We start from the raw sequence: 27,997 nt of genomic DNA, 5'->3' as shown, positions 1-27,997 counted from the left end.
GTTCGTGACCACATTTGAACACAAGAGATACAGTATGGTATAATTAGAAAAGATTAACACATCACTCGATCCTAAAGAGTCATATAATCATTTAGGACATGGGGACAGTGTCAGTACCTGATTTAGAGGCCTCATTTACAGATATGACATGCTAGCTGTAAAACAGCAGAAGAAAATTCACAGTGCAATCTATCTTGCTTTCTGAACCAGAACTGCCAGCAGGTACACAATGAAATGTCCACCGCAACATGTAAAATTAATGTTCGCCAGATCACGCCAGGGTCCAGCGCTTTGACTGCGTTGCGGTTTCGTTTCAGCTCTTTGTAACAATACAGCCCAAAGGCCACACCAACTGCCGCTACAGCAGTCCTGAACTAAGGGCAAAAAAGGATTTTTCCCATACCCTGCAAGGGAAGTAAGGATTTTTTTCTTCTTCCTCTCTAAAGACAATGTGGTCAGAGGAATGTTTAGATGAGCTACACTTTTCTGGCAGATGTGCCCTTTCTCTTTCAGAACTCTTATAATCCATAGTTTTCAGCATAAGATCAGATGGCTGGAAGTCCACAGATTACCCTGAAGGGTCAAAAGGTAACTAAGAAAAGCAAGGTTTTGATTTGCTGTACCGAGTCTGCAGATTGCCTTGAAATAATGTGGGTTCACCAGCTTGAAGAGGTTGAAGAGCAGCCTGCTGAGCAGCCTGTCTGAAAGCTGGAAGCTGAAGGAAAGGCATGGAAAAGAATTTCAGATTTTTAAAATGTCTCACCAAGCAGTATCTACATCTCCAGGCTAAATGTTAGCAAATGCATCTCTCCAGGACGCTATTTTGCTGTGAAACAGGCAAACAGAAATTTCCTAAATTCCTTACATCCAGTCCGTAGAAACTGATGGTGAATCATAAACAAAGTGGGTGGTAAAGGAAAGAAGACAGAAAGAGAAAAGAAGAAATGTAACAATCTGCATTGGATCTGTTACCCATGAGTAATAAGGGCAGTTATGGAGAAAAAAATGTTTATCCCTTGCAATTACTAAGTGTACCTTTCATCTTGATCACAAAACTTTGGTAATGAGATTATGCCATTTGGCTGTGAAAAACATCATTTTAGCTCTACAGTATCCTCTCCCCAAGGTTTTGTGCAAACATTACCTCAAACATCAAACATGCATATTTTAATGAACTGTATTAGTCTGCCTTCTATTAAACTACAGTTCAAAACACCAGTGTTAATGAGTTCGCCCCGCTTCCAATAAAATAAAAATAGCTAGGAAAAAAAACCACAACTTTTTGCTGACAGGGGGTTTGAAATGATTTGTGTTTAACAAGTCCAACAAAGCTAGTCTCATTTTTACATTCATTGTTACTGTACAGCTTGGGGGATGAAGCTCAGTGCTGCCATCAATGACTTTCCCCTGTAGGGACCGGCTGGTCTGCTGTGCTGTCTCTGCCCTGTCACAGCACCCTGCAAAATCAGTGCAATTAATCTGGATTTGTACCCTGGTGTAAACAAGAGCAACACCTAAGCACTGGAAAGAGCAAGCAGCGGTTCGGGGCATGTTTTCAGGGGTGCAAGGGCAGGGACACCAGGCAGATCTGCCGGCCTCACCCTGCGCAACACTGGCTGCATCGGTCAGCAAGTGCTGAGCTTCTCCGTCCTCACAAACAGGCTGCCACAAACACACCATCTTCCCTGCTATCTGCTCCGACTGCTCACAGCGGCTTCCTCCGGTCCTTCCAAACTAGGATGCAGTCCCAGGGGGTAGCTGAGGCATCTCTTTTTTGGCAAAGGATCTCATTCCCATGAAAGTAAGCACAGCTTTTACACCACCATTTAATAACATGGCAACGTTCTCATGCATTAGACTCATTTCCTCACTGTCTTGACTAGAGAAATAAATACTGCCATAAAGCAAGCTTCTAGAAAACGAAGAACTTTCTCAAGCTTGCCTTCTCCTCTGAGACGATGTTTTAAAAAATACTCAGACATACTTTTGTCCACACCGTTCAGTGTCACTGCAGACTGTGTAGGCTTCTGCAGTACACACCAGATAACAGCAACCAGCTTGTCTACAGAGAAAAGATTTCCAAAAAGTAACTTCAGTTTATGTGAGCACGGACATTTGCTTAGCCCTGGCTGCGACAGAATCGTAGAATCATACAATAGTTTGGGTTGGAAGGGACCTTCAAAGGTCATCTAGTTCGACCTCCTGCAATAAGCAGGGACATCATCACTCAGATCAGGTTACTCAGAGCCCCGTCCAGCCGGGTTTTGAATGTCTCCAGGGATGGGGCATCCACCACCTCTCTGGGAAACCTGGGCCAGTGCTTCACCACCCTCAGTGTAAAAAATTTCTTCCTCATATCTAACCTGAAAGTGGGTGTGAAAACGTGAACAGGGTTTTACAGCAGCACAGCTGCAGGACAGAAGGCAGGGAGTGTGTGTACAAAGTGTTGTCCTGGTCAAAGCTCATGGCCAGAAGTGGAAAGAGCTCACATGGATAAACAAGAACTAAATTGCGAAAGTTTAACCAGGGCATAAAAATTGCCAGGCTGAGCTGGTTGTGTAGTCTATGTCAGCTGCCCAGGTCTGAATTTCTTCACTTGTGCCAGAACAGGATGATTTGAGACCAAACTCTCGATGCTCACAAGCCAGGGCTGTAGCCACAGCCAAGCTCCTGCTTCCCACACATCGCCCTCGTGGGGCACCCACCAGAGCTGGGACAGCTGTGGCATCACCCCGCAGCCTCCACCACCACCACACCATGTCTCCTGAGCACCTCCTTCATTCCCTGGGGGTCCATGTCTCTCTCCAGTGACTGCTTAGGTAATGGGGACTATGGGCATAAGCAAGAAGCATCATTTTTAGGTAAGTATAGTCCAGTGAGACAGCTGTGAACCTGAATGATTAGTAGGTAAAATTCTTCCTCCAGGCCTTTTATATCATATTCCCTGAAATGCAGGAAATGCCAAAAGAGACCTTCACTTGTGGAGATGAAAAAGCACTGCGTTCAGGTTCCTACAGCACCAGACCTTTCTGTCACCACTACAGTGTATTAACAATTTTTAGTGATTTTTATATGTATGGCATATAAAATTAACAAACATAATTTATTACCTTCTCACACTGTAGCTGAATGTTTTACACAGAGGACCTATTCATCACTCTCTAACTAGTGCAAACAAACAAGGTTCCGCAGTGTTGATTGATGGATATATCGGGTTTCTTTACTGCTGCTGCTGCTCATACTGCTCTTGAATTAATAAATCGGAGTTTACTTTGCACATTGTTGTCTCTTTTTTTAAAGAGCTTTAGGAACACCTAAAGCCTGATTCTTTTAACACTAAGCCCCTGTTACACAAAAGAGGCCCAAATATGTAATTAAATTTTTCTTCCATTAAAGGCTTCTCTCTATGGTCATAATGATATCAAGTGGATCTCAGCCTGAACAAGAATTAGACCTAAAATCTTTGCTTAGGAACTCTCAACGGCAAGGAGGAGTAAACAAGGTTCTTTGTAACTATTTACAGAAATCATCCTAGTAATCTGCAGAAGTCTTTTGAACATAATGTGAAAAGCAGGCATTAGTAGTATGGGGGCTTTGCATACTCTGCTTGAAAGAGATCTTGCAATAGTTACTTTAGAAATCTGATTTTCTTCATTTTTTGCAAAAACTTTTGGAAGTAAGCAAGACTAGTACCTTGACACTATTGTTTTTGGCTTCTCCATGAAATGCCATTCCAGTTTGGATCAGTGATAAGTGGCTGATAATCACAATTTTCCTTCCATTGCTTGTGTTCTGCACGACATTTCTGCCACCCTGTGAAAGTGCTCACTAAACTTGCCTTGAAGGCAGCAACAGGAGGAGCAGATATGCCAGCAGAAACTGCTGGGGTTGTTAAGCTCTCCTGGAGCTGCAGTCTCAGAAAAACGCTTTCCAAGACGCAGAGCTCATGATCACGTCGCTGTGTCTGCTCTCACAGCTGAGAAGCAAACAGCAGATCCACTTTCACAAGCCCTGGGGCTGCTGGGCTAAAACAGGCCAGGTCAACTGGAGTCCAGTCAACTATCAAAAATACAGCTGCAGTGAGGGGCTGGTAGGTTGGGTGATCCTAAACTTCATTGAGGAAGATAAAGCTAAGCTGATCTCCTCCCAAATCACGCGCCATTTCTGATTTCTTTGCATTAATAATGTTTTCTGCTATGAACAAGCAGCATCGTTTCTGTCTCTCCAAACAGAACTGTGTGTTACAGTGGTCACCGTCCGAGTGGCCAAGCAATATTCACACATGGACTATAGGAATGGAGCCACTATATGCTGGGACTGCCTTAAATAAATCTTCCTGCTTCTGTCGTTTAGCGATTTTGAGTGCAACTTTCCATCTACACCATAGTGTTTGACTGCTCTCGGCAAATATTCCTTCTGGATTTGCCCAGCCCCTTTTCTGAATCCATGCATACTTTCGGTACCCACAGTGTTGTGCCACAAAGATGCCCACAAAAAGCGCTCCCTGGTGTCAGGTATAAGACACCTTCCTCTTGTGTGTTTTGCTGCCTGACGATTTCATTAGGTGCCTGCAACTCTCCTCTTAGTGATTAATTCTTCTCTGTTCATTTTCCCCATGTCATTCATGATCTCTATATCTCCTCTCTCGTACCTTTACACTGTCTGAAAAGTCTCAGATTAATTGTAAAGAAGCTGCTTCTTCTCTTCTATACATTGTCCAAGACAGATGTGCAGACTGCAGGTGGTGTTTGGGTTGCAAACACCTAGTGGTAGAGTGGCATCATCCCGTATGTGTATATGTATATATATATATATATATGTGTGTGTGTGTGTATATATATATATGTGTTTGTGCTCCCCACTTCCACCACAGGGGCTTCTCCTTTGTCGTTTTAAGCAAACTGGTGAGGGGGTTCAGGTGAGTGCAGACATCATGTCCTTCTCACTCAGCACAGGACTTGCCTCGTGTTCTTCCCAGGACCTCAGTAACACTCAAAACGGATGGATAAGAGGAAAACTTGAGTCTGAACAGGGAATAAAACCCCACTCCTCCCAATCTTTGAGAGCATTGCTCTGAAACTTAATATATTTAAGTATACCTTTTTTTTTTAACTTGTTGTTTATGTAACAATATTTTGATTACCATTTAAATAAGGACAAGAGGTGCCCTCTGCATTGTCATACACGAAAATATATTTGCCTTTTGGGTAAACAGACATATATAAAATAGTTGAGATGCAAATTCAGAAGCCTTGGTGTGAAATCAATTTCTCCTGTGACCTACATTTGAAAGTGTAGATCTTACCTTTGCATCTATTTGCTTTTTTGTGAAGTGTAAAGATGCTACTCTAGCCTACACGAGCTCATTTTGACCACACAAGTATCGACACATACAGCCTCCCTCAGCATGAAATATAAACCTCATAATTTTTAAACTGCTTTAAGCTATATATATTTAAATATTAATGAAATGAAATCCTGACTGCTTTGGTTGTCAAACCCTCTAAATCTTTAAAAGGAAGTTTCCTGAAAATACATTGACACTTGTAGGAATCTTTGCCTATCTGAATTTTCAACAGGGGAGTGCTTGGTGAAAAAAATTTAATTTGAAAAATTTATAAAAACTGCAAAGTTTATGCTAATTCGGAATCAAACCCTATTTTGGAGACTAAAATTAAAGCCACACTTATGCATCTCAATAGATGGCCTGTTTTCACAAGTACTGATCTACTTCATCTCGCCTTGCCTCAGCCACTTTGTACTAAGTCACCTATCTAGATGCACCACATGTATTTCTAACGCTTTGGCTTCATCAGCTGTTACCAAAAAATGTTGATCTCACTGTTAATAGTTACTTACGTCACAAAAGCTTTATGGATGAATTAGTGTGTAGAAAACAATTAGCATATATTATATAATTTCATTACTTCTGCTAGCACTACTATCTCAGTGCTCCTACTGATATTTGTGTGTGAACTGAATTTGGTTTAGTTTTTACTGGTAGCATTTCTGTGGCTAAAATAACACACAGTCTGGGCATTCTATATTTTTTTTTTTCCACTATAATTTATAGTGTAATTCCAGATCCTGCATTGTTTTGTTGCTACAAGAAGATCAGAGATTTAAGAAGAAATTGGAAAAAATACAGCAAAGACTATCCCTGGTATTTATTCTGGGGGGTGCAAGAGATCAAGAGGCACCTTGAAACTGTTGTTTGAGGGGATGTGGGGCAGCAGCCATTTGTTTGCTTCTTGCCCTGAGAGTAATGCACTGTGTTTTCCAGATCCATAGGCTCAAATGCAAATATCAAGACAAAGTTATCTAATTAGTAGCCTCACAATTACCCCTAGGTTTTGTATGTTGTTTTTGTCAAGCTTGGTTTTGCATAGTTGTTGAAAGACAAGGTGATTAAAATGATTCATTAACATTGTGCCCGTTTGAGCAAACAGTCCAAATACTTCTATATTCCCTGGTATAAAGCACAGTGAACTTCACACAAATGTCCAAAGGTCTTTTAGCTCTTATTTTATTTCTTTTTGTTTTTTCCACAGGTTGACTTTAATTAATGATTCATATGCAAATTTACATACAATTACAACTGATGAGCTTTTGGTTTGCTTTGGATTCCTTGGGAGGAAAATATCCTCGGAGCTCATAACAACAGTAGACCATATATTAAAACAAATGCAACAATTAAATGCCTGCAAGTCTGTCTGGTGTCCCTAACCATGCCAAGTCTGCCTGGTGTCCCTAACCATGCCAAGTCTATCTGGTGTCCCTAACCATGCCATCTACTCCACTTTGCTGAGCAGTGGCTGACACAGCTCCCCACTTGGTTCCTTCAAAGAAAGAGCGAGATCAGGTGACAGCCAGAGGACTATATTGTGTCTTTGCTATGAAAACAGAGGAGTAGAAAGGGATCTAATTTTAAAGCTGAGTGCCTTAGTATCACATATCATCTAACATTTATTCTAAATTTTATCTCACAAGCAATTAGGCTTTTGGCCACCGGCACCCTCCTTGGGAAAGGAGAACTTCTCCAATTGCTGGGGATGTGCTGCTAATTTCCAGCCTTAATGTACTTATGGCCAATTTCAAAGGTGGTTACTAGGTGCACCAGTTGGAAAACTTGTCAGAAGAAAAACAGGGGTGGACATGTTAAAGCTATACGTTTTTTGGACTGACGTTCTCTATATCTGCACAAATAATTTGGCTATGGACACATAACTCCTACTCTGCAGCTTTAAAAAGCTCAGGCTTAATAGGGACATGAATGTATCTCCACAAACTAAATTTCGTTAGTATTTTCAGGTGGTGAGCTCAACGCTCCAGAAAGCATTTCAGGAGGATTAAAAATCTGAAGATTTTTTTTTTGAATGCAGTGTATGTATGTGGTTATGGAAACTCTTGTGAAGAACTGCCCCAGTGCTTCCCGGGGCCCTGGAGAAGGTGCTGCCCACAGGGGCTGCTTCTGAAACAGGCCGCCCTTGCTAGCACTTTGAATAGGAAACAGGATTTTGACAACGCAGCTGTATTCAGCCCGTGAAGCAGATTTCATGTTTACCAGAGAGGTCTGTAATTTGTGGATGGAGAGTTATTTACTTCTTTTAAAAATAAAACTCGGCAGTGAAACCCTACACAAAGAAGAGAAGATGCCAAAATCAAGGGCTGTGGCACGTTTGGGTCTCCTGCATCGCTGTGATGGATCCTGGTGCTTTCTTGCTGCGTTCAGCAGCCCACGTAGCTGTGAGATGTTTCTCCAAGGTGTTTCAGCTCCCCAGAGTTGGGTGCTGAAGAGGAACCAGGACTGAGAAGGGACACTTGTTGGAATGGAAGTATGAAAGGAAGGCCACAGGATTAAAAGTAATGGTAGGGCTGAGAGGAAGACACCAAAGAAGACTTTATACCTTCCTTGTGCCATAAAGCTGGCATTGAACAACAGGCAAAAATGCAAGAGGAATGTGAGTTTCACGTACCTTTGGCTTTTTTTAGGAGACCCAGCTAAAGAGAAAAAAGCCAGTCTGTACACTATTAGCAGGAGTGTGTTAGTGAAACAAGTGAGCAGGTCATACAACCTGTTTGACAGAAAGTGGAGGTAAAGTACAACAGCTATGACTGAAAATGAGACACCGAGATTGTTTTGTATTTGCTCCGGTTCAGTGGATGCAGCAGATGAACAGTTAATGCAGCCATTAAAGAACAAACGCAACAACTAAAAACAAACAAGTAAACAAAAAACACCAAACAAACAAACAAAAAACCTCCAAAAAAACAAAACCAGGAAAAGGCCATCGCTTGCCATAACGTGAGCAAAACTAACGCAATGAATGTCCTCCCTGCTGGGACGTGGCAACACCAGATAAAAGCAAGAGGAAAAAGGAAATATTTTGGAAAAAAGTCCTCCCTGCCCCAAACCTATTTCTTCCTGCTAGAAATGTTTAAAGTTCAGTTGTTACTGTTTAGCCAGTTTTGTTCACAGGAGAAACAGAGGATGATGGAGCTGAAGAAAGGCTGGATTCTCAGTCTGTGAAATGCTCATAAGACCTACCTTAGTGCTTGTGGATCCCATGCGTAACAAGGCCCATGGACTCTACCACAGGGTGAAAACACTGGAGAGAGAGTGACAGGGAGGGTCATACTTGCCATGCTACAGAAAGGGTTAAAAGTGGTCAGTTCATCACTCTTCTGTGTGGTGCCTTGGAAGTTTTCACAATACCAGATGTGCGAAAAAAAAATGCAAAGGAAGAAAGAAGGCAAAGCGAACACTAGTAGACATCCTGGTGCCCTGGAAGCAGTTAAATTAACACCCAGCAGGGACAAATTTGCAGCTTTGGGAACAAGCTTAAAGTGAGTCTGTTTTCATTCCTGGAGCGAATTTGCAAGTGTATGACAGTGAAGTATGGCCCCGGAAGGAGCAGGCGGCTTTGGATTAAGGATGGACAGCCAGAACTCACTCCCACTCACCCTTCTCCCACTCTGTTTTGCACTTAGGATGTGAAGCTCCCAATACTTCTGCTAATCCCTACGTCTTCCCATGTCTTTTACCAGTTCCAGCAGGAAAAAAAAAAAGCCATTCTTTTCTTGTTTTTCCATTCTAGCTGAAACCAGACAAGACTGGACTCACCCCAGCAAAGCCTGCTTCAGCTAGGATTGCAGCTTACAGTCATTTGGAGAAATCTAGTTCTGCAATGGATAAAGTTGGATGCTCTTCTAACCAGAACCAAAGCACTAAATCCTTTAGTCATTCATCATGCACTTGGAGCCAGGCTGTGGCCCGGCTTGCAACCACTGTAAATTATAGAAAGGACTGGAAAAAGAAAAGACTGTGAGAGCTCATCTAACCCATCTTCACAGAATCATGGAAAGCCCTCAGAACCTCTCCCTCCTACAGGTTACAGAACAAACTGGCATCACAGAAATACCATCTTCATTTGGTCATTGCAAGGATTTTGGTATCAGTCAATCAGGGGGAACTTTTCAAACAAGGTGAACTTCACAGCTTCTTATGAAGACCTAAGAGGACCATTCAGTCTCCATCTTTCTTCCTGATATACATGTTTTGCCGGGCAGGAATAAACTACATGTTGGTTGCTCAATGGCTACACTTGCAGCTGGGGGTGGTAGAAGAGCTGTGGGGGGCTCCTGAAGGAAGCAAGCCCAAGAACGGGATGTATTAATTTTTTTCCAGTGGGACACATATGCTGCTTATTCTGTCTCCCTGACCGATGGAGACTGGCAGGATGACTAGCACGGACTGAAATATGTAGCGTGTCCTTTCAGCTGGCAATGTAAGTGCTCTGAGGCAAGCCTGGAAAGCTGCCTTTCCTGCCCTGTCCTGAAGACATCCTGCAGATACATCAGCAACTACTGGACAACAAGCTCCTTGTGCCTCTTCTGTTGTTCCTGGCACATCATACAGAGATCGTTTTTAAGTGTTATCAGTCTTCCCTTCTCCCCTTTGCAAGGACCATAGGTGCTTGTCCCCTGTGCATCAGTGCCTCCTATTCTGCTCCCTGTCCTCCCACACCATTTCCCATCCTCGGATCCCTCCGCCTGCGTGCAAACTCACTCTTATCTTGCTCCTCCTGAGATCCCAATCCTTCTCTCTCATTTCTCCCCATCCAAACCAAATTTTCACTCTCTATTACCTTCTTCCAGGCTTTTTCCTGCACTTCACTCCTTCACCACCTCCTCTCCCAGTCTCTCTCTGCCCCATCACATTTGTCCTACTCTGGATCTGGTCCCACCTGACTGTTTCTTTCCCTTGCACTGAACTTTCTGTTCCCAGAACCTCTCCTGCACTCAGTTCCTGTCCTTCCACACCCTGACTCCCTCCTGCAGTCAGTTGTCCACTTTGCACTCCCTCTCTGGCCACCCCTGCAGCTGAGGTTCCCCAGCACCAGCCACTTGAGTACAGTTTAACAACTGGCTGCTGCCGGCAGGGTCAATCCCACCTCCACTTCTTGCCTCCAGCTACGTGCTCCTGCCACTTCCCTTGTGCCAGTGTTGGCTTTGTCTGACCCCATGAGCTGAAGAAAGTCACTAAAAGAGCAGAAAACCAACACAGAGAGTAAAAGGATAGTTTTCTGCCAGTGTTGTGAGAACTCAGACAAATGCCAGAGCTGATGCCAGAGGAAGGAGTGAATACAGGAATGGGGTGGGGAAGGACTCTTTGCCCCTTTCTGAAGCTCCTAATCTTTAGATCAGCTCTGCCGTCCTGTGAAACCTCACCTGAGACTGTCCAAAGCACCTTGTCCTCCCCTTCGACAAACTGGCGCACAATTCAGTGTGCTGTAGTTTCAGTCTGTGTGTCCTGCAGCCAGAGCCGCACAGCTGGGCTCACAGGCGCTCACACTCTTGCAATGAGGTTATACCCCCTGGCTTAGATACTCTGAGCTGCGCCTTCCTCGCTGCTTACATAGGAATCTTAAGGGGTTAACATTAAATACAGATAACTGGTATGACGAAGAGGGATAAATATCCCTGCTTTTACCTGATTTCTGTGTTTTCTACTGATTCTAAATATGGTGCGAACCTTGCAGAAATCCTCACCTCTGCCTAAGAAACTGGAGAAACATTTGACTCTCATGTTTCCACAGCTACGTCAGGGCTAAGTATCACTATTAAAAGACTTCATGAAAGGCACTTGGCTTTTCAGACAGACCGACTGCTTCAGGCACTCAGCCCCCTCCAAATTCCAGCTGAGGCTTGACAGAACAGAGCCTCATCAGGTGTGACAGAGAAGTGAGGACCACTTTTGAAGGGATGACACTCAAAACAGTTGGTCTGTTCAATGCAGTGTGAGGCTGCTCTCACAACCCCTCTCCTTCCTCACATGGAAGGCGGCAAGCAGAATCCCAGGCATAGCCAGGGCACGGCCACCCATGCACAGGTGTCTCAAAGGCCCCTTCGAGAGCTGGCAAGCTGCTGGGTGTACCCCGATGGGCTGTTTACCATCAATCTATAGGTACAAAGGGAAAAAAAGGCATCAAACGCTGTTGTAAGTACTCCAGAGGTCTCCTCTGGTGGACTGCGCAGGCTGTGAAGGCTGACAGCAGTGGATGCTGGCTCTATAGAGAAGACACTCAGACCAAGGGGCTGTCGGATCAAGATGAGCAGATGCAGGTTGATAGGTTCAGGCACTATCCTGGGACACAAGGACAGTGGCTCTGAGACTGACACTGGGTCTACTTCAACTCTAAACTCTGTCACAGGATTCCTCTGCGACGGTAAATGAGTCCTTATCCAACAGCTCCAGTGGATTGATTGCAATGGCTTTCAATGAGATCTTCCTTCTCTCTTTCCCAAAATATAGCATAATATATAAAATATACAGTAACATTTCCTTCCTCTCAAGCTTTGGCTGGCTTGCTTATTTAGATTATAAATTCTTCAGGGCAAAAGCTGTCTCTTACACTGTGTGTACATTACCAGAAACAGGCAAGCAGCAAATGAAACAGGCAGATGGTTCTGGAACAGTTCTGTTGGAGCATCTGGCTGATTTTCTGGATCAGCATCATGTACAAATGGCAAATTCACCTGTGAAAACTCACATTAAAGCAACATTACTAGGTCTGCTGCTGCCTTAATGACAGTCATCTGTGGCTTAGGGCAGGTCTCCACCATAAAAACACCAGCAGTAAAAGTAATATTTGCCATTAAAGTATTCCTTCATTTGAACCTCTAGAGAGACAAATTACTGGGACTTGCTCTCGAGGACTTTGGGGAATTAAAAAACAGGAGGACTCTAGAGGGAAAAACGGGAGCTGGGGATTGTTAATTTTTTTTTTGTTCCTTGACTTCTTGAGGTATTCAGAAATTGCCTACAAACAAGCAAAAACTTACAGGAAAGGGTTTTTCACCATGCCAGCTCTAAACGGCTGTGGAATTACATTGTTTTTCCAGGCAGCCTTTCCAAAATCCCTGCAGGAAGTTGACTCAGGGCTTGACTCTGGCCTCAGATGCACACACAGCAATAGCAGAAACCCTCACTTCAGCCAGGTGAGAAGCTCTCACAGATATCCCAGGTTTATCAGTGAGATCACAGGCCAAGACAGACTAACTCGCTTAGTAGCAGAGAACCAGACCTGAAACATCCCCAGCCCCTTGCCTCTCAGCTGGCGTTGTATCCTCACAGCTCCTTATCCCAGGCTTGTCCTGTTACACCTCCTTTCCAGTTAATCTAATAAGCACGAACTCATGTCCTGCCTTTGGTGATGGTTTCCAACTTTACCCCACCAACCCAGGCCACCAGCACTGTCGGTCTTCTTACCTGCCCTTTCCTCCTTACAGCCACCATCACCTTCTCTTATGTGCACACCAGATACCTCTGCTGTCCCTCTGCTTCCCTACCCTAGCCCAGATCTTCCAGATAGAAGTGGAGTAAAATCAGAAGCCTGAAGCAGGCAGCACTCCTACTGTGACTCCTGTCTCCAGCTGCACTGTTTTTCCCCATGGCCAAGACAACTGACTGGCTCATGAAGTGCCTCCTGGATCACTGCAGCCCTCAAGTCAACACCTCTAGACACGCAGGTGGGTAGAAGCTGATATCCTTCAAATTTCCTTGATAAAATTCATCTTTTCTTTGATTCTTACAGAAGACAGATCAACACTGTCCCTTTGAGACGGGCTATTTTTAATAAGAGTTTATGCAGTTCTTCACAGAATGACATTTTGCCCTCTCAGTGGACCTCCCAGGCACTTTCACAATACTAATAAATAATAAATAAGACTTGAAGTGTGCTGACATTAGCAAAGAACTGATCCAGGCAAGTGCAATTATGGTTTTTATCGGTATCTTCATGGAAGTACCTTCAAAAAGCAGTCCAAATGAGACAACCGGGATTATCTCAGCTATATCCCAAATTCCCAAACCCAGAGCATTTGGCCTAAGTGGCTAATATTCTGCTATTCCACCAGCATAAATACTTTATGCAAAGAGTTCAAGAAACTTTATGGAAGTGGTAGTGTTTCTGAGCCTTTGAATTACAACATCCTCAGGGACTGACAGTCCACGGTGTGGCTATCTATACATTTCATTCAGCAAACTGAGCATGAATGACACAAGGAACTACCAAGACAACTGTCCACCATGATAACACAGCAACTTATGACATTTGCTCTCTGTTTTCGTGTTCATAAATCAGTTCTCACCCTGCAATCGATGGTGGTTATTGGGACATAACCCACTTTTTATCCTGAATATGTGATTCAGAAGCCCTTGCATGAAGGAATGTGACCAAAATGGAGCTATCAAGAAAAGCTGTCATCCAAATATTATTTTTATAGCAAGCATTGAAAGAAAGGTCACATTGTTATTTTCTTACACTATGGAACAGTTTCTATTATTGCAGATTCCAAAAGCCTGGAATGGTTGTTATTTATGATCTAAGTCAAATTTAAGTCCTGGTTTGTACCAATTACCACAAAGTTTTCTCTCTTCATTTCACAAATATTTGCAAAATAGTTCCTTCACACTCAAAAAAAGAGAGGTTGCCTCACCAAAATGTGCTCTTCTTTAGTGGTAAACACAAAGGTCTAGGAAAAGATTGTTTTTACGTGAATCATCCAAAGAAGCCACATTTTCTCTGAAAAATTTCAGAGGCTAAATTAGAGGTGTAAGTTATCGCTCAGCAGTGAACGATAACAAGAATTCTTCTACCTGCACCTTCAAAAAAAGGCATTAGATCTATTGCTCCTGGTGCTTCTTTCTCTCATAGCGCTCTAACAATCTGACAGTTTAACATACACTTCTTATTAAATCTGTATGGTGCCCATGCTTTAAAAAAAAAAAAAAAGAAGAAGGTAGAAGGCCATATCCTATTGCTTACTATGCTGCTGAAAGTCCAATTATGCTCTCCTGAAAATAAATGAAATTATCCTAGGTTTACACTGGAGAAAATGAGAGGAGAATCTGTCTCAGCACCTCTGCAGAGCTGCCAGGTGAATTGAAATACCATCTCTATCCCTCGGAGACAGTTAAGAGTGATGCATTTGTATCAGTTAAGCACTGATTTTCTGGGCATGTGAAGAGCTGGTGTAATGGAAGGAACCTGCTAGGGGGGTCACCTCAACACCTGGAGCTCCTCACTGGTGGCACATGGCTTGGGGCAGTGCTGCACCATGGCCTCTCCAGCCAAGCGCAGCCTTGCCGAGTCCCTGGGTCATGGGGCACCTGAGAGGCCATTGTATCGCGAAATACGAAGTTTTGCTGTGGGAAAGCGTGAGCCAAGAGTTAAGGATGGAACACTCATGCTTGGAGCAGGTACTAGAGGAAGGATTGCTCAGTATTCAGCAGGAAGGGAGACTGGCTGGGTTTAAAATGAGCCTGTTAAGACCTAGTGAAGAAAATGATCTAAGGCACAGCCCAGGTAGGGCAAGTAAGGGCAAAAAGGAACAAGGCCCTGAGCTCTGCAGAAGGAAACACTGCTGAGTTGTTTCTACAAAGAAAACACTGACACTTTCAGAGCCTTAAAAATAAGGACTACTGGTTGTTCATGTAAAGTGGGGGCTGAAGCTCGCATGATGTCTTGCACTATCCTTGCCCCCAAAGCTGAGACTAAATAGGTGCATGCCCACTTACAGCAGACAGTGGCCTTGCTCCATCAGGGCTCTTGTTCTCATGAGCTCAGCCTTCTTCTCTCCCCTCCCTTGAGTGAATGAATTTGAATTAAAAACTTGGAGAAGTAGTTAGCTTGAAACTTTCGAGTTTAATTTGGCTTTAGGTCAAAAACAGAAGGGGATGAATAATATTTTATTTAGTAGATGCAGACTTTTTTTTATTGTTTTATTTTTTTGACTTTGTCACGGAAAACTAATGGATCTTATTAAACAAAAACTTTGGAAATATGTGTGAGATTTCTTGGACTAGTCAAAAATATAAAGTTTTTTGTCAAAATACTTAGGTCTTACTTTAGAAGCATCTTTGACTTGTCTACATTTCTCCACAAGGGGAAAGTTAGACTTCAAACTTCTACCCAAGCCCAGTTACAGATTTTCCCCACATCAGCCCAGGTTCTCTATAAGTATTGCAAACCTGATTAAACCTGTGCAGAATTTGGAGCTTCTAATTATTCACTAAACAAAGGGAGTGTCAAATTTCTAGGAGTTTTTTCATGACTCTGCATATGCTGTATCCTGATAGAAAATGGAAAGGTGAATCTTTCCCACAACAATGGAGAATAAAACAGAGAAGCAAACAAAACCTTCATTCAGATCAGCCTTCCAGGAAACCAAGAAGATTTCCATCATTTTTATGACTTTTCCCTGCAGGCAAAAGACATCTAATTAGCAAATCCCACTACAAGTTCGCTTCCATTTGACACAAAGTGAATGTGACAAGCAGAGGAATTATAAGCCTTACATTTCCAGTTAGCAAGCTTGGGCTGATAAAGTCAAGTTCAAATGCTTTTTTTGGGATCTTAAAACTCAGCAAGTAAAATTGCAGAAGGTGAGCTGGTTCAGCTGAAAATGTGAATTTATAGTGTCTCAGTCAGTGTGATCTGATGGCAATGTCATAGCAGCCCTTTATGAATGTGCACGCATGTTTGCAGCTACAAAGCACTCCAGCCAGTACCGAGATGGTCCCTATAGTCCATAGTTTTAATCATCTGAGGAGGAGCTGAATGATACAAAGCAGAATTAAACCTTGATTCCTCATGAAGAAGTAGTGCACGAGTAAAATAATTATTAATCATTAAGTTAATTAGTAGATGCTGGTCATTAATCATGCTTACTGTTAATGATGTGTAGGAATCCTCAGAGGTGGGAGATGATCCTCCAGGAAAGAAGACCATGCAGCCTAAACGAGGTGATGGCCCCATTACTAAAATCAGCAGGAGCTGACCCACAAGGTTGCTTTGAGCTTTGTTGTCTTTACTGGAATATAACATCAGGGCTGTCTCCTCCCACTCTGATTTAATATTAAGAGTGGACCTATAGGGACAAGCAGGCCTGACCAAGGGGCTGGTGGGCTCCTGCTGCTGTTCAGGCAGGCCCTAAAGGAGTACACAGAATTCATAAAGATTGCCAGGTGAAGAGTTAGGTTCAAACCAATACAAAATCCTCCTATTTATGGACCGTCTGCATTTCTAAGTATCATTCCACCAGCTACAGAGTACTGAGAGATATCTATCTGGTTCTCTGAGTTTCAGCAAAACTTTGGAACAACTGGTAAAGATCTCTTTAAAAAGTTCACTTATCTCTCTAGAGCATAGAAACAATATCATTCTTTCTGCAAAAGCCCTGTAAGCTCTGTTTACAAAGCTTCTAAGCTTCTCAGCTGTGCTGTGGGTCAGGTAGGCACATCCTTCAGACAAAACTATGGGAAGTAGTCAGATGACCAAAAACTTTGGAAGGGTACTTGCAGAAGTCTGTGTTGACAGGCAAAACTCCTTCCTTGGTGTAGTATCTAAAGTTTGACACTCAGCAAAGTTCATTTGGGGAAAGTTTCCTAAGCCAAAAGTCCTTGTGTCAGTACAGGTGAGAGATCCCCCAGCACTCACAGTAAATCTCTCTAGTGCTGCCATGGCCATGTTGCCAAGTACCATCTCGCTGGCTTGCTGCCCCGAGCAGCAGCCCAGGAGGACACAGAGCAGGGAGCGAGTATTGCCTCAAGCAGAGTTGCTCTCAGTGTTTTTATTCCTTTCCAGAATGTGACCTTGCATATTTTTTTTTTTTTTTCAGAAAAAAATAGTAGTCTTTGCAGAAGTCCTGCCTGTCTCCCCTGTGCTGACAGACTGCTGGAAGCTTCATCATGGCTGAATAAAAGAACTGTTAAAATTCATCTCCCTGCCAGTCTATTAAGAGAATAGGGAAATGCGCCTAGGAGAGCAGTAGCCCAAGACGGAGAGGAAGAGCCAGCAGAGACCTCCTGTAAAGCAGTAAAGCTGTAGCTGTGCTCGCCTCCTGCCAACGTTCCTTCTCCAGCATCTCCCAGCAAAGCAACATCTCCCCACTCAAAGATGCCTGAATATTTCGCCTCATAGCTCTTGCTAAGGGACTCACTGTTTGAGAAAGTTGTGGTTGGTTCATCAGGGAGTTTAAAAGAGTTAAAAGGAGATGGGTTTCCGTGCATAAAACTATATTAAAAACAAACAAACAAGCCAAAACCAAAACAACAACAAACCACAAAAAAACCCACAAACCATCAGACTGTTCACCCAAACAGTTTGGCCAAGAAACTCCAGTTCTGAACAATTCATTCACAATGCTACTTCTCTGGGACTTTATGGAAGGCTTAGGCTTTCACTTTTCAGTAGTTTCTTGTAGCTGACTTTCACATATAAGAAATCCACAATGATCTCCACACCCATATTGCCACTCCATACCCTCACAAGGCTTAAATGTCCCAAGATCAAACACACCTTTTACTTGTTTTGTACCTGTTTTTCAGTTTCTGGGATACAGTGAGGTTATATATCCAAACTTTGGTTGGCAGGTCTGAAACAATGGATCCTGGTGCACAGTGACTTGACACAGCAGAGCTGAGCTACAGTAATCATTGGTGTCAGAGCACTGGCTCATGACAACACCGTGGGAGCTGGCCGTGTGGTATATAATTGTAGATGTATCGGTGGCAACCTTGACCTTCATATCTAAGCATGTATAATATTTTATCCATAGAATATTCCCAGAAGTGTGATGGGTGTTTATAAAGCTCACAGATAAGTCTTAGTTTTCCTTTACCAAACAGATAACAAATGTGCTAACAGTATTTTTGTCATGTCTTTCAAAAGATATCTAAACCCAGAATTTCCTAACCTTGCCTCCCTGAGGAAAATGATGGCATAAAAACTAACATTGTAAAATACATTATCTATGATAACACAGGAGTTCATTAAAATTTTGCCATTCAAAAGAGCTTAGATTTTTGTAAACTAGAAAACTTGGATAGGGGTCCAAAACAAGCTTGCATCTGCCCTACTATCTCACCTTTCTGACAAGTATCTACATAATACAGACATATTCACTCCATTGCATTAAGAAAAAAGTGTTATGAACATGTCTTTCTTGAAATACTTGCTGATGTCCATCCATGATATACCTGAATAGGTGCTAAATGTGCCATCACCAGCTCAATTAAGTATGTGCTGAGGTGGAGATTATCTGCCACCAGTACATATCTCCTGGAGGAATAAGGCCAGGCTGGAAAAGCCTTTTTACTACACAGACCAGAAAGATTCTGTAAGAAATAAGGAGGCATTTGCCTTACCTGTCTGTGCTGCTGGGAGACGGGATACTGCAAACCTGAGATTTGCTGGCTTTGCTGCATTTTCTGAAGCATCATTTTTTGCTGCATTGCTAGGGGTACATTAGGCGGCCTTTGCAGAGACTGGTTGGGGAGAGGCTGAGCAGGTTGCGGCTGCGGCTGTTGCTGCTGCTGTTGCTGTGGCTGTTGCATGGGGGCTGAACCCTGTGCCTGCTGCGTGTAGTGCAGAAGGGCGGGCTTGTTTTGGGAACCCAAAACTGAAGGCATCTGCTGGTTTGTTTGCTCTGAGTTAAAGTGAAACAAAGGCTTTGTGTTGCCATGATGCTGCTCTAGTGGTGGCTGAGCGCTGTTGATAAAGTTTCTATTCAGGTCCTGAGGCTTCTGTTGCATGATTATGTCCATGGGATTGCTCTGGGCAGTGGTTGGTTTATAAACGTAGTTGTTCAGCCCTTTCGGCTGGTTCCCATTGACCGGTACCCCGAGCATCGCTGAGCTTTGTGGGCTGAACTGCTGCTGGCGAAAAGAAGGACTGGGGATTTTCTCTTGCACAAAGGGTCCAGGCGAAGGTCCTGATGGAGACAAGGTGGACCAGTTGGCCGTCTGGTTCTGCTGCTGCTGTTGCTGCTGAATCAAGGCATGCTGCTGCCGGTTGGCTGCGATCTGTTTGAGCTGCTGTGCATGAGACACCTCCTGCCAGTTAGGCAACGGCCGACTGGACGCAGAAGAAACCTGCGACACCTGTGTTTGACTCTGAGGCACCGAAGGGATGGGTGAAGAGGTGGACATGGCAGCGGTGGCCATAGTGAAGGCTGGACCTGTAGAAGAAGGCCTCATCTGCGGGGAGCCCACAGGAGCCTGGTTCATGCCTGGTGGGTATTCACTCTTTATCACCATCTTATCCATCTGCAGAGATCTCACAGGACCCCTCTGGCTTTGCTGCCCCAGGTCAATGTTGAATGGCTCATCTTGTTTTATTGTGGCATTTATCATATTCTCTAGTTCAAGATCACTCATTGGCGGGACTGATATGTTAGTCAGTTCATTAAAGAGTTCCTGAAGATCCAGATCCATTTGTTCCCATGCCTCTTCCCCATATCTGTTAGGGAATGTGTTCTCGTGGGATGTCTGGCCATCTAAGTGTTTGCTGCAGGACATTGTTTCTCCTGGTTCTTTCTTTACCTCTTTCAAAGTCATGTTAAACATGCCATTCCCACTAGCATGTGTATTGTTTGCTAGGTTGCTGGCCTTTCTTTGTGACCCTTGCCCCACAGACATAGTTCCTGACATTGACTGGCTTTGGCAATTGTTAACATGTTGTCCACCTTGTCCCAGTGAGATATTATCACCCACTCTTATCCTCTTAATGTCCAGGAAAGAGCTCTCTGAAACACCATTGGGCCTCTTGTTGTTGACAGGTGACAGATTGACCACCAGCTTTCTCTTCAAGGAGCCTTGGAGCTGGAAGAAGAAGAGATTAAAAGAAAAGTCATTAGATGACACCAAAGAAACAATCTGTAATCTATTTGCTAGAATTATCTTTCAAGTCAACAGGCAAGTAAGCAGCACTTACTACAGAAAGCTACTCTGGACTTTGTCAGTCAATGAAACTATGCAGAACTGCAGGAAAATATGCTGCAAGACATCTTGCCACCACCACCCCGTCCTTCTGGCCACCAGCATTTTTCAAGCATTGCTGCCTCCTATTGACCACAGAAATCCCTTTCCCCTCTGGGTGTGAGGCTGCCAGAGCCATAGCTGGCAAAGCCCAGGACATATCTGCCCCAGAGTTCTCCCTTCTAATTGTGCCAGCCAGATCTGAAGTATTTTTCAGTAGCAGAGACTAGCACAGTCATGAATTCTGCCCTATCCAGTGCTGCAGGACTGCACTCTCATGATTTTGGTATACGATCCCAAAGGCCATTTTTGACTGCTGTAGAGTCCAAAAGTCCTAGGAGATATTTTAAAGGCATACATGAGATCCAGGCATCCTGATTTCGCACAGGTTTATACTGGCCAGAGATGTGTATAATTAAAGATGTTAGAAGTTAATTTGTTCAAAACTGAAAATGAAGCCACTGGAGCCATGTCAGGTTATGTCAGCAAAGGGTCTGGTTCATAATGTACTGCCGGATTATTTTACAGAGATGTCTATTAATACATTAAGATCTAATTGCTTATGTGCTGAAACATCTGCTATAAAACACACAGACCATGCAACACTGCTCTGAGAACTGTAACTCTATTTCCTTTCCTTGAATATTTACAGTGATACTTTCATGTGCTCACAAGCCTTGTGGACCTACCAAAGGAGAAGAGGTTCATGGCCCTGTCCACCTGTTGCATGCTCCTCTGCCACACCAACCCCTACCCTGCACACAAAACAAAGCTGTAGTCCCATGAACTGAAAAGTTTGGGCTGGTGCAGGTGTCTTCAAGAAGAACTGCTTTGATTTCAGAACCACGGTTTGTACAGGACAGATAGCTTTTGAACAAGCAGAGCTGTCATGTCTCTAGCTCCGTACATGAACGGCGCACACCAACCACTGGATGCGGTGAACACGCAGCCCTCGCCCTGTCGGCACAAACGCTGTCACTGTCAGCTGTGAGCAAGGAACTCTGCAGGGAAACACGGCTCATCTTCTGCTATCTGCACCTGGGCAGAAGTGCACCGGCCTTGGAGGCAACAGCACAATGTCATCTGGCAAATACCTGTGTGTGCCAGTGAGAAAATGGTGCCTGTACAAACTGTGATACCTTGGGAGCCTGTGATGGGCGCAGGGAACACTGAGAACTCTAATTTTCCAGTTAAGTGAGGAAGGATGATTCATGAGATCTTCAAATGACATCCTTTGTATCATGCTGTTTCAAGTACAGAAGTCCACGGACACCTAATACTGTTGTGGCCCCCATTACCCTCAACTTCAGGCATATCTATAGGTAAGAGCTCTTCCCAGATAACTCCAGGCACGAACACTTTTATTATGGTGTGAATACCAGTAAGCTGCTTGGGAAGAGCTCAACTGACAGATACTTCCTCAGTACTCACCTATCCTTCCATTGCATCAGGTCACTGCGTTTACCCTTTAAAATAACAGTTGTAATTTCTCCCTCTGACATCGAAAATCTCATCTCCTATCTCAAGTTATGCTTCCAGCATAGCTTTTGAATCACAGATTCATTTTTTCATTTCATAAGGACAGACAGGCTGGTGCCTAGTTGTACAAGTCCTCAGACCCTGTGCCTTCAAGAGTAACCAGTTGTCATTAGCTGTTCCCTATGGGGAACATTTTGGGTGGTCACTTGTGAAGTGCACAGCCAGTCTTTGGTTAGCGTGTTCCTTCTGACACATGAGTCACTGTACTTTCCTTTGCAAAAAGAAACGGTAAGCTGCACTTCCTTTTCCCATCATCTTTCCTGTCAGTGCATTTATTAGAAATCATTGTCTTGCCCCCAAAATTGTCTTCCTGGGAAATGGGGAAGTCCCCAGCTCATCAGCATGTTTTGCTTTCAGATGTGCTGCTCACAGAAAGGCTGAACAGATAATGAGTAAATATACCCTCTGCATACGTTTGTGCTTTATGTGGCTAATATGCCTTTCTGAGATAATTTTGCTTTACTTGACATTTTGAGTCAGAGGGAGCTGTTTAAAATGTCTTCACATTTTCAGAGCACCTGCACCAGGCCTTCTGATACAATTAAGAATGCAGGTGTTGCGCTGTGTTGTGCTGCTTCTCTTCTGCACTGGAGCTCGCTGCTAGCAGATGGGTGAGCTGTAGTTCGCTTGGTGACATGCACAACTCAGCAGCAGAGCCACTGTGATCTCCAGACACATCCCTTAACAAGCGTTCCCTCCCTTGACATGGGCTGGAGGACCCCTGGGTTCACGACATCTGCGCTGCTATCGTGCCTACCAAAAAATGCACTATGCACTTCCAAAGAAGCAACTTGTTCAGGATTATGACATTTTCCCCAAACCATGCAAACACTCCCCTCTGAATGCTGACACCACCGTGGTCCATAGATGCCCCCACCTTAACGCAGTAATGAGACTGTGGGAGGCTGCAAAGGTGCAGGGGACTGTTGGGAGACTTCACTGAAGCTGCTGAAAAGGTCCCACTTTCACATCCTCCGTGAGCCAGAGGTGTGGAGGGCAAGGGCATGGGAAGGACGTGGCAACCCACGGGGATAAAGACCCTGTCCCTCCTTGCATCGAGCTGTTACCAGTTTTGTGTCAGGGTGACTCTCAGGGGACCGGTCTGTGTTTGTTCAGTGAGACAAACAGTGTCCATCACAGTCTTGCTATTTCATCCAAGTGCTGTCGTCTGTGGGACGCTGCCACCCCAATATTACGCCTGTTTCGTTTTCAGAAAGGAGCGGACCAGGATTTGATCACTCAGATCTTTGCAGTTTTCTAGCAATCACATTTTACAACTACTGATTGAAAGTCGGTACTAAAGCCCTGTTCCACAAGACACTTCAGAAGGTAAAACAAACAAAAAAAAGAGTTTGCCAGATTTTGGGCTCCATCTCTTCCAATTTGCAAGCTGGGATTGATTTGGGTCGTTAAAAGTAAAGCAAAAGTTCCTGTAATGCACAGGCACGTTCCTCAGATCAAACAGGCTCGTGATGACACATCTCAAACTACTTGAACTGCGTAACACTGAAAGGCTCTGTGATGGGAAATGAGTGACATGTCAGTAAGTGGGAGAGGAGGAAACCCTCCTTGCACAGCTCCATCCTACAGGCAGGTGGGCAGCACTCTATAAACCATCAAAGAGAACATCCATTTCCTCCCAGCCCCTGTTATTTAAGACCTTTTGCTGAGCAGTCTCTGGTGATTCAGCATGTGTTTGCGCACTTAGAGCGAGGGGCTGCTGGATACACTGGCGTTCTGAAGTTAAAACCTCACAGGCTAAGCCTCTGGAGATCACGTTTGCGAGACGCTGCAGTGCTGTTACTGGCCAAACAGCGCAGGGACGTTAACTCCAGAGCAAACCCTAGAGGTGACTTGGTCTAAACGACCCAGTGAGACACCATATCCTGTGCGGAGGGACAATTAATTTCTATTTACAACTTATTCTGAGTGTTAAGAGGGATCTGAGGTGGCTTCTTCTCTAATGCTCCCTCACACTAGGAGAAATCAGCAGGAGTTCCACTGAGCTAATAATTAGGGCTCATCAAAATCTGCTATCAGATTATTTATCTTTTTGGGGAAAGAAAAAAAAAAGGCACTTTTGCTTGACCTTTCTTTTGGATTATTCTTTTTTACTAAATGTAAACCTAGAGGATTTTGCTGAAAATTGATTATTTTTTTCCTGGCTCAAAAGTTTTTTCAGAAAATAGAAACAAAAAGCTCTTTGGTGCAAAAGCACAATTTGTCAGTGAGAAATTTTAGACATTGTTTTCTCCAAAATATCCATATTTAACAATATATTAATCATATCTTCGATCCATTTCTGACATTCCCCATGGGCATTCACCTTGTATTCCTTTCCACAGGGACTGTCCAATAAGGCCAAGAAGAGAATTCGTATGTGGCAGCAGGAAATGATAACATTATCTGGTTTCACTTTCATTTAAAGTCTTACTTTTCGTGCACTTCATGCAGCTTCTTCAGCCAGAGTGCCTTTGCAATTTGCTTTCTGCTTCATTTAGCAACGTGTAAGAGCTCAGAGCTTGACAAAAGTCCTCGGTTAACCAGCCTTTAGTTTCACAGCTCTCCAGACAAGTAAAACACAGCCTGTCCCTCTGACTTGCCCGACTATCTCCATAGTGCCTGCAGACTTCAAAAAAGATTCATTTCCTAGTGCAACCCATCCTTGGCCCTGTGCAGAGATGTTAGTAACACATCTGACGGTCATGCCAAAATGTTTATAGGCAGACATGTAAGACTGGCCCAAAACACCAAAATGCTCCAAGCAAACTACAGAGGAAACATCAGTGTGATAATTGTAAGTCTCCACCAACCCTTATTAGCTGGAGAGGTAAAAGGAAGAACTCCTGCCACCTTTGTTTTCTCATCTCTCACGCTTTTCTAGTGAGGTGTGGAGCCTTCTGAGCTTGTGTAGTGGAACAACAGGGACGACATTCATAACATGCTGGTAGCTTAAACTCCAAGCGATTATCACACTTGGTTTGTAAAGCAGGCAGCGTGGCAGCATTAGCGGTTCATGTGGAGTAATACTTCTGATATTAAAAAAGGAGCTTTGGATTTTATGCTTTTAATATAGAAGCAGCAGACAAATCTACTTTAAAGGGTCTCTTGAATTTCCTAGACTTTCTCACAATATGTGCTGACCGTATCTATGGATGCACCGTAAACAAAATCCTTCATGTTTCTGTGGACGGGAAGGGTAAAGGAATTACATGAAAAATACAGAAAATATTTGAACAATGAAAGTGGCCAAAAAAAAAGCCAAACTCCAAATTTTCCAGAGGAGGAAAACATACTGAATGCTACTTCTTATTTATGTTGTGAAAGCACCTTCGCATCCCAGGGCTGGACCCAGAGACCCACCCCTGGGACTCAGGGCCTGATCCTGAATGACAGCAGCTCTCATTTTCGAAATAGCGGTCCCAGCGTTTGCTGCCAGCACTGTGCAGTGCCACCTCCTGCGGTGCCCGGGGCTCAGCGAGCTGGGAGCACCTCTCCAGGCTGGCACTGAGCCTCCCGGCTGTGCTGAGCCGCCCTGTTGCAGGCGTCTCCCCAGCATGCAGGAGGGCCAGGTGGCCCTCTCCTTGTCTTCTTAGCCCTTTGGCCAGACGTGGTGGCCGTGGTGACACACACCGTGGCCAGCTGCAGAGCCACCGAGGCACCCGGGGCTGACACGTGGATGAGGAGGGGCCGCTGCCCTGAGCTGCCACCTCTGGGGCCACCACAGGTCCTAATGCCATGATCACACGCACACCCTCATGGCCTGGTTCTGACTACAGACACACTTTTTAGGAACAGGCAAAAGGGGTCCTGTTACTGCTTTTTCTACATATCTTCTGAAATCTGGTGTCTCTGGCTGTTCCTGCTCCTCCCCACACCCACATGAGGTTCACCCTGACATCTCTCCTGAAGATCTCAACAGCATGGTCCTCTGCTGAGCACCTCTCCCCAGCCCCTCCGTGCTGCACTTTCTCTGCACAGCAAGAGGGTATTTATTTTTAATCTTTTGTCTTCATTTGCAGCTTCCACCTGACATGGCTGAGAATGCAAGCGTGACAGATGTCTTCAGAGAGATTTTAGCACTGCAAGTTCAGAAAGTCCAACCTGCTGGATGACGCTGATCTGGGAAACAACATTCATTTTTCATGCAGGACTGCATGACAGAGCGGAGGCCCTGAGCACAATGGGCAGCAGCGCCGAGAGCTGGTGTGTCCACACGGCACCGTGGTTGGGTCAAGGTGGTCCTACCATGGTCACAAAGACCTGTGCATAAGGAGAAGATGCTGTGTCCCACTCCAGCCTGGTTTGCACAGGTTCAACTCCAGGTGCCTTCTCTTCTTCATGCTCCTACATGACACCCACCCCAAGAGGGTCTGCAGGAAGGGAAGGCAGAGAGGAGGAGGAGCAGGTGCCTTCAGCCTCACACGGCTGGTGAGCGCGGCAGCCCGAGCCAGCACACCTCCACCCTGCCCCACTCCTCTCCCATTTAATGAATTGCTCCCCAGGCCGCTCCGCTCACAAGGAGCAACGTTTGCTGCCATGAGGGGTTTGCTCTGCACATCCCAAACCGTCCCACCACCCATCCCTGTCTTTGTGATCACACGACATTTGAGGAGAGAGTGTCCATAAAGGATCTCTAGCACTGGCGGCCTCATTCTGGCCGATCCTGAGGCATAAGCACCACTGTCAATCATAATGTTGATTGAGAGGTAACACAAGTTTTTCTCCCTGTTTACTGCAGTGAAAGTGCTGCTAAAATGGAATTTATGGCAACAAATAAGGATGTTCCTTGGCTGACAAGTATCCACTTAATTCTCATTAGCTGGAAATAAGGCTGGAATAGTAATCAGTATGTTAGAAATCCCACCATTTACCTTCGCTTATGGAAAAATTACATATCTTGCCAACTGAACATACCAACCTAAAAATGCATCTATATTATTCACAGTGTACTGCCTAGAAATAAAATGTCAGGGCTTTGGTCCAAGTTGCTGAAGCACAACAATTATATATTTTATGCAGATTTTACATCTGATGGATTATAAAATATCATGTCTAGCCACAGTCTTTTAGAAGAATAGGAACACAGAGAAACAATAGCACTTTAACTAGGTCAAGATTGCTAATCAGAATGTAGCAGTCATTACTGTGTGCAAAACAAACAGCCATGAAAGATCTGTATTTCTTATCCTGCAAGCTGTGTATTTGTCTTCTGGATAAGTCTTTTCTGTTTTGTTCCTTTTTTTTTTAAGATCCTTTTCAACCATGAATAAATTAACAATCACTTTATGTGAAATCTACAGAAATTTATGTCAATGTTTATTACCATGAAATGTGGAACAAAGCGTAATGCAACCTGAGCTTTGGGAAATGCGAGTGCTTAACTGATCCTATCCTGATGAGAAGGAAATACAAATGCATTATAAATGTTGACAGGATGATCAGGCATGTAAAAGAGGTCATCCAACACCACCCTCCACATTGTTTACCAGTTTCATAAGTCAGCTTAAAGTATTAAAAACACATACTGTCTTGCACAGGAAGCTCCTAATCCTTAAAAATGTGACTGCTGTTATTTGATTTGCCTTTTAGAGATCAATAGTATAGCAGATTTCACCTAAAGAGAGATCACTGAGAGCAGTCTGGTCCTGGTTTTCAGCCCAGCATCACTTTCAAACTGGTTGTGTGGAGGCTTTGTAACTTCATTAGAGCACATATTCATGCCCACACATGGGCTTTTATTACCTGTCTAAGCACCTATCTCCTCTGCAACACTCTGTATCAAAAGTTCAATATATGGAGGAAGACAGCAGCTATCCATCCAGCCTTGGAAAATAAGGAAATATTTAGACTGTTTCTTCCTGCAAGTCAGTGCGTCACACAGGACACTCATACCAGCTGTTTGGCCTTGAGGTCTTCTGCAGGGTAAGCTGCAGTTCACAGGAGATATAGTAATGACTTCTTAACTGGAAAAAAGAGAACCTTTCGGCATATCACCCAGTCGTGCTTCCAGCATTGCCTCTATCAGCCAGGACAAGGAGGGCCAGCTTCAATGAGAACCGCCTCCCACCACTGCATCAACTGAGACTCTTAATGAGCAACTACCAAAATGGCTTCTTGTTAGGAGGAAGGAGT

General features: G+C 44.1%; 1 protein-coding gene across 1 annotated transcript in view; it reads right to left on the bottom strand.

Moving 5' to 3' along the window:
* MAML2 (mastermind like transcriptional coactivator 2) overlaps window positions 1-27,997 on the bottom strand; it is a gene marked incomplete at both ends in the record, with an annotated part of 214,584 nt that overhangs the window by 48,476 nt on the left and 138,111 nt on the right. The window contains one exon of the mRNA XM_080356596.1: window positions 18,713-20,167. Within this exon, the coding sequence (XP_080212722.1) occupies window positions 18,713-20,167 (1,455 nt within the window). The remainder of the gene's footprint in view (window positions 1-18,712; window positions 20,168-27,997) is intronic.

The sequence above is a fragment of the Nesoenas mayeri genome (assembly GCF_963082525.1).
Source record: "Nesoenas mayeri genome assembly, chromosome: 1".
Classification (NCBI taxonomy): Eukaryota; Metazoa; Chordata; class Aves; order Columbiformes; family Columbidae; genus Nesoenas; species Nesoenas mayeri.
The sequence above is the reverse complement of the archived record's forward strand: the minus strand, read 5'-3'. Positions and strand labels throughout refer to the sequence as shown.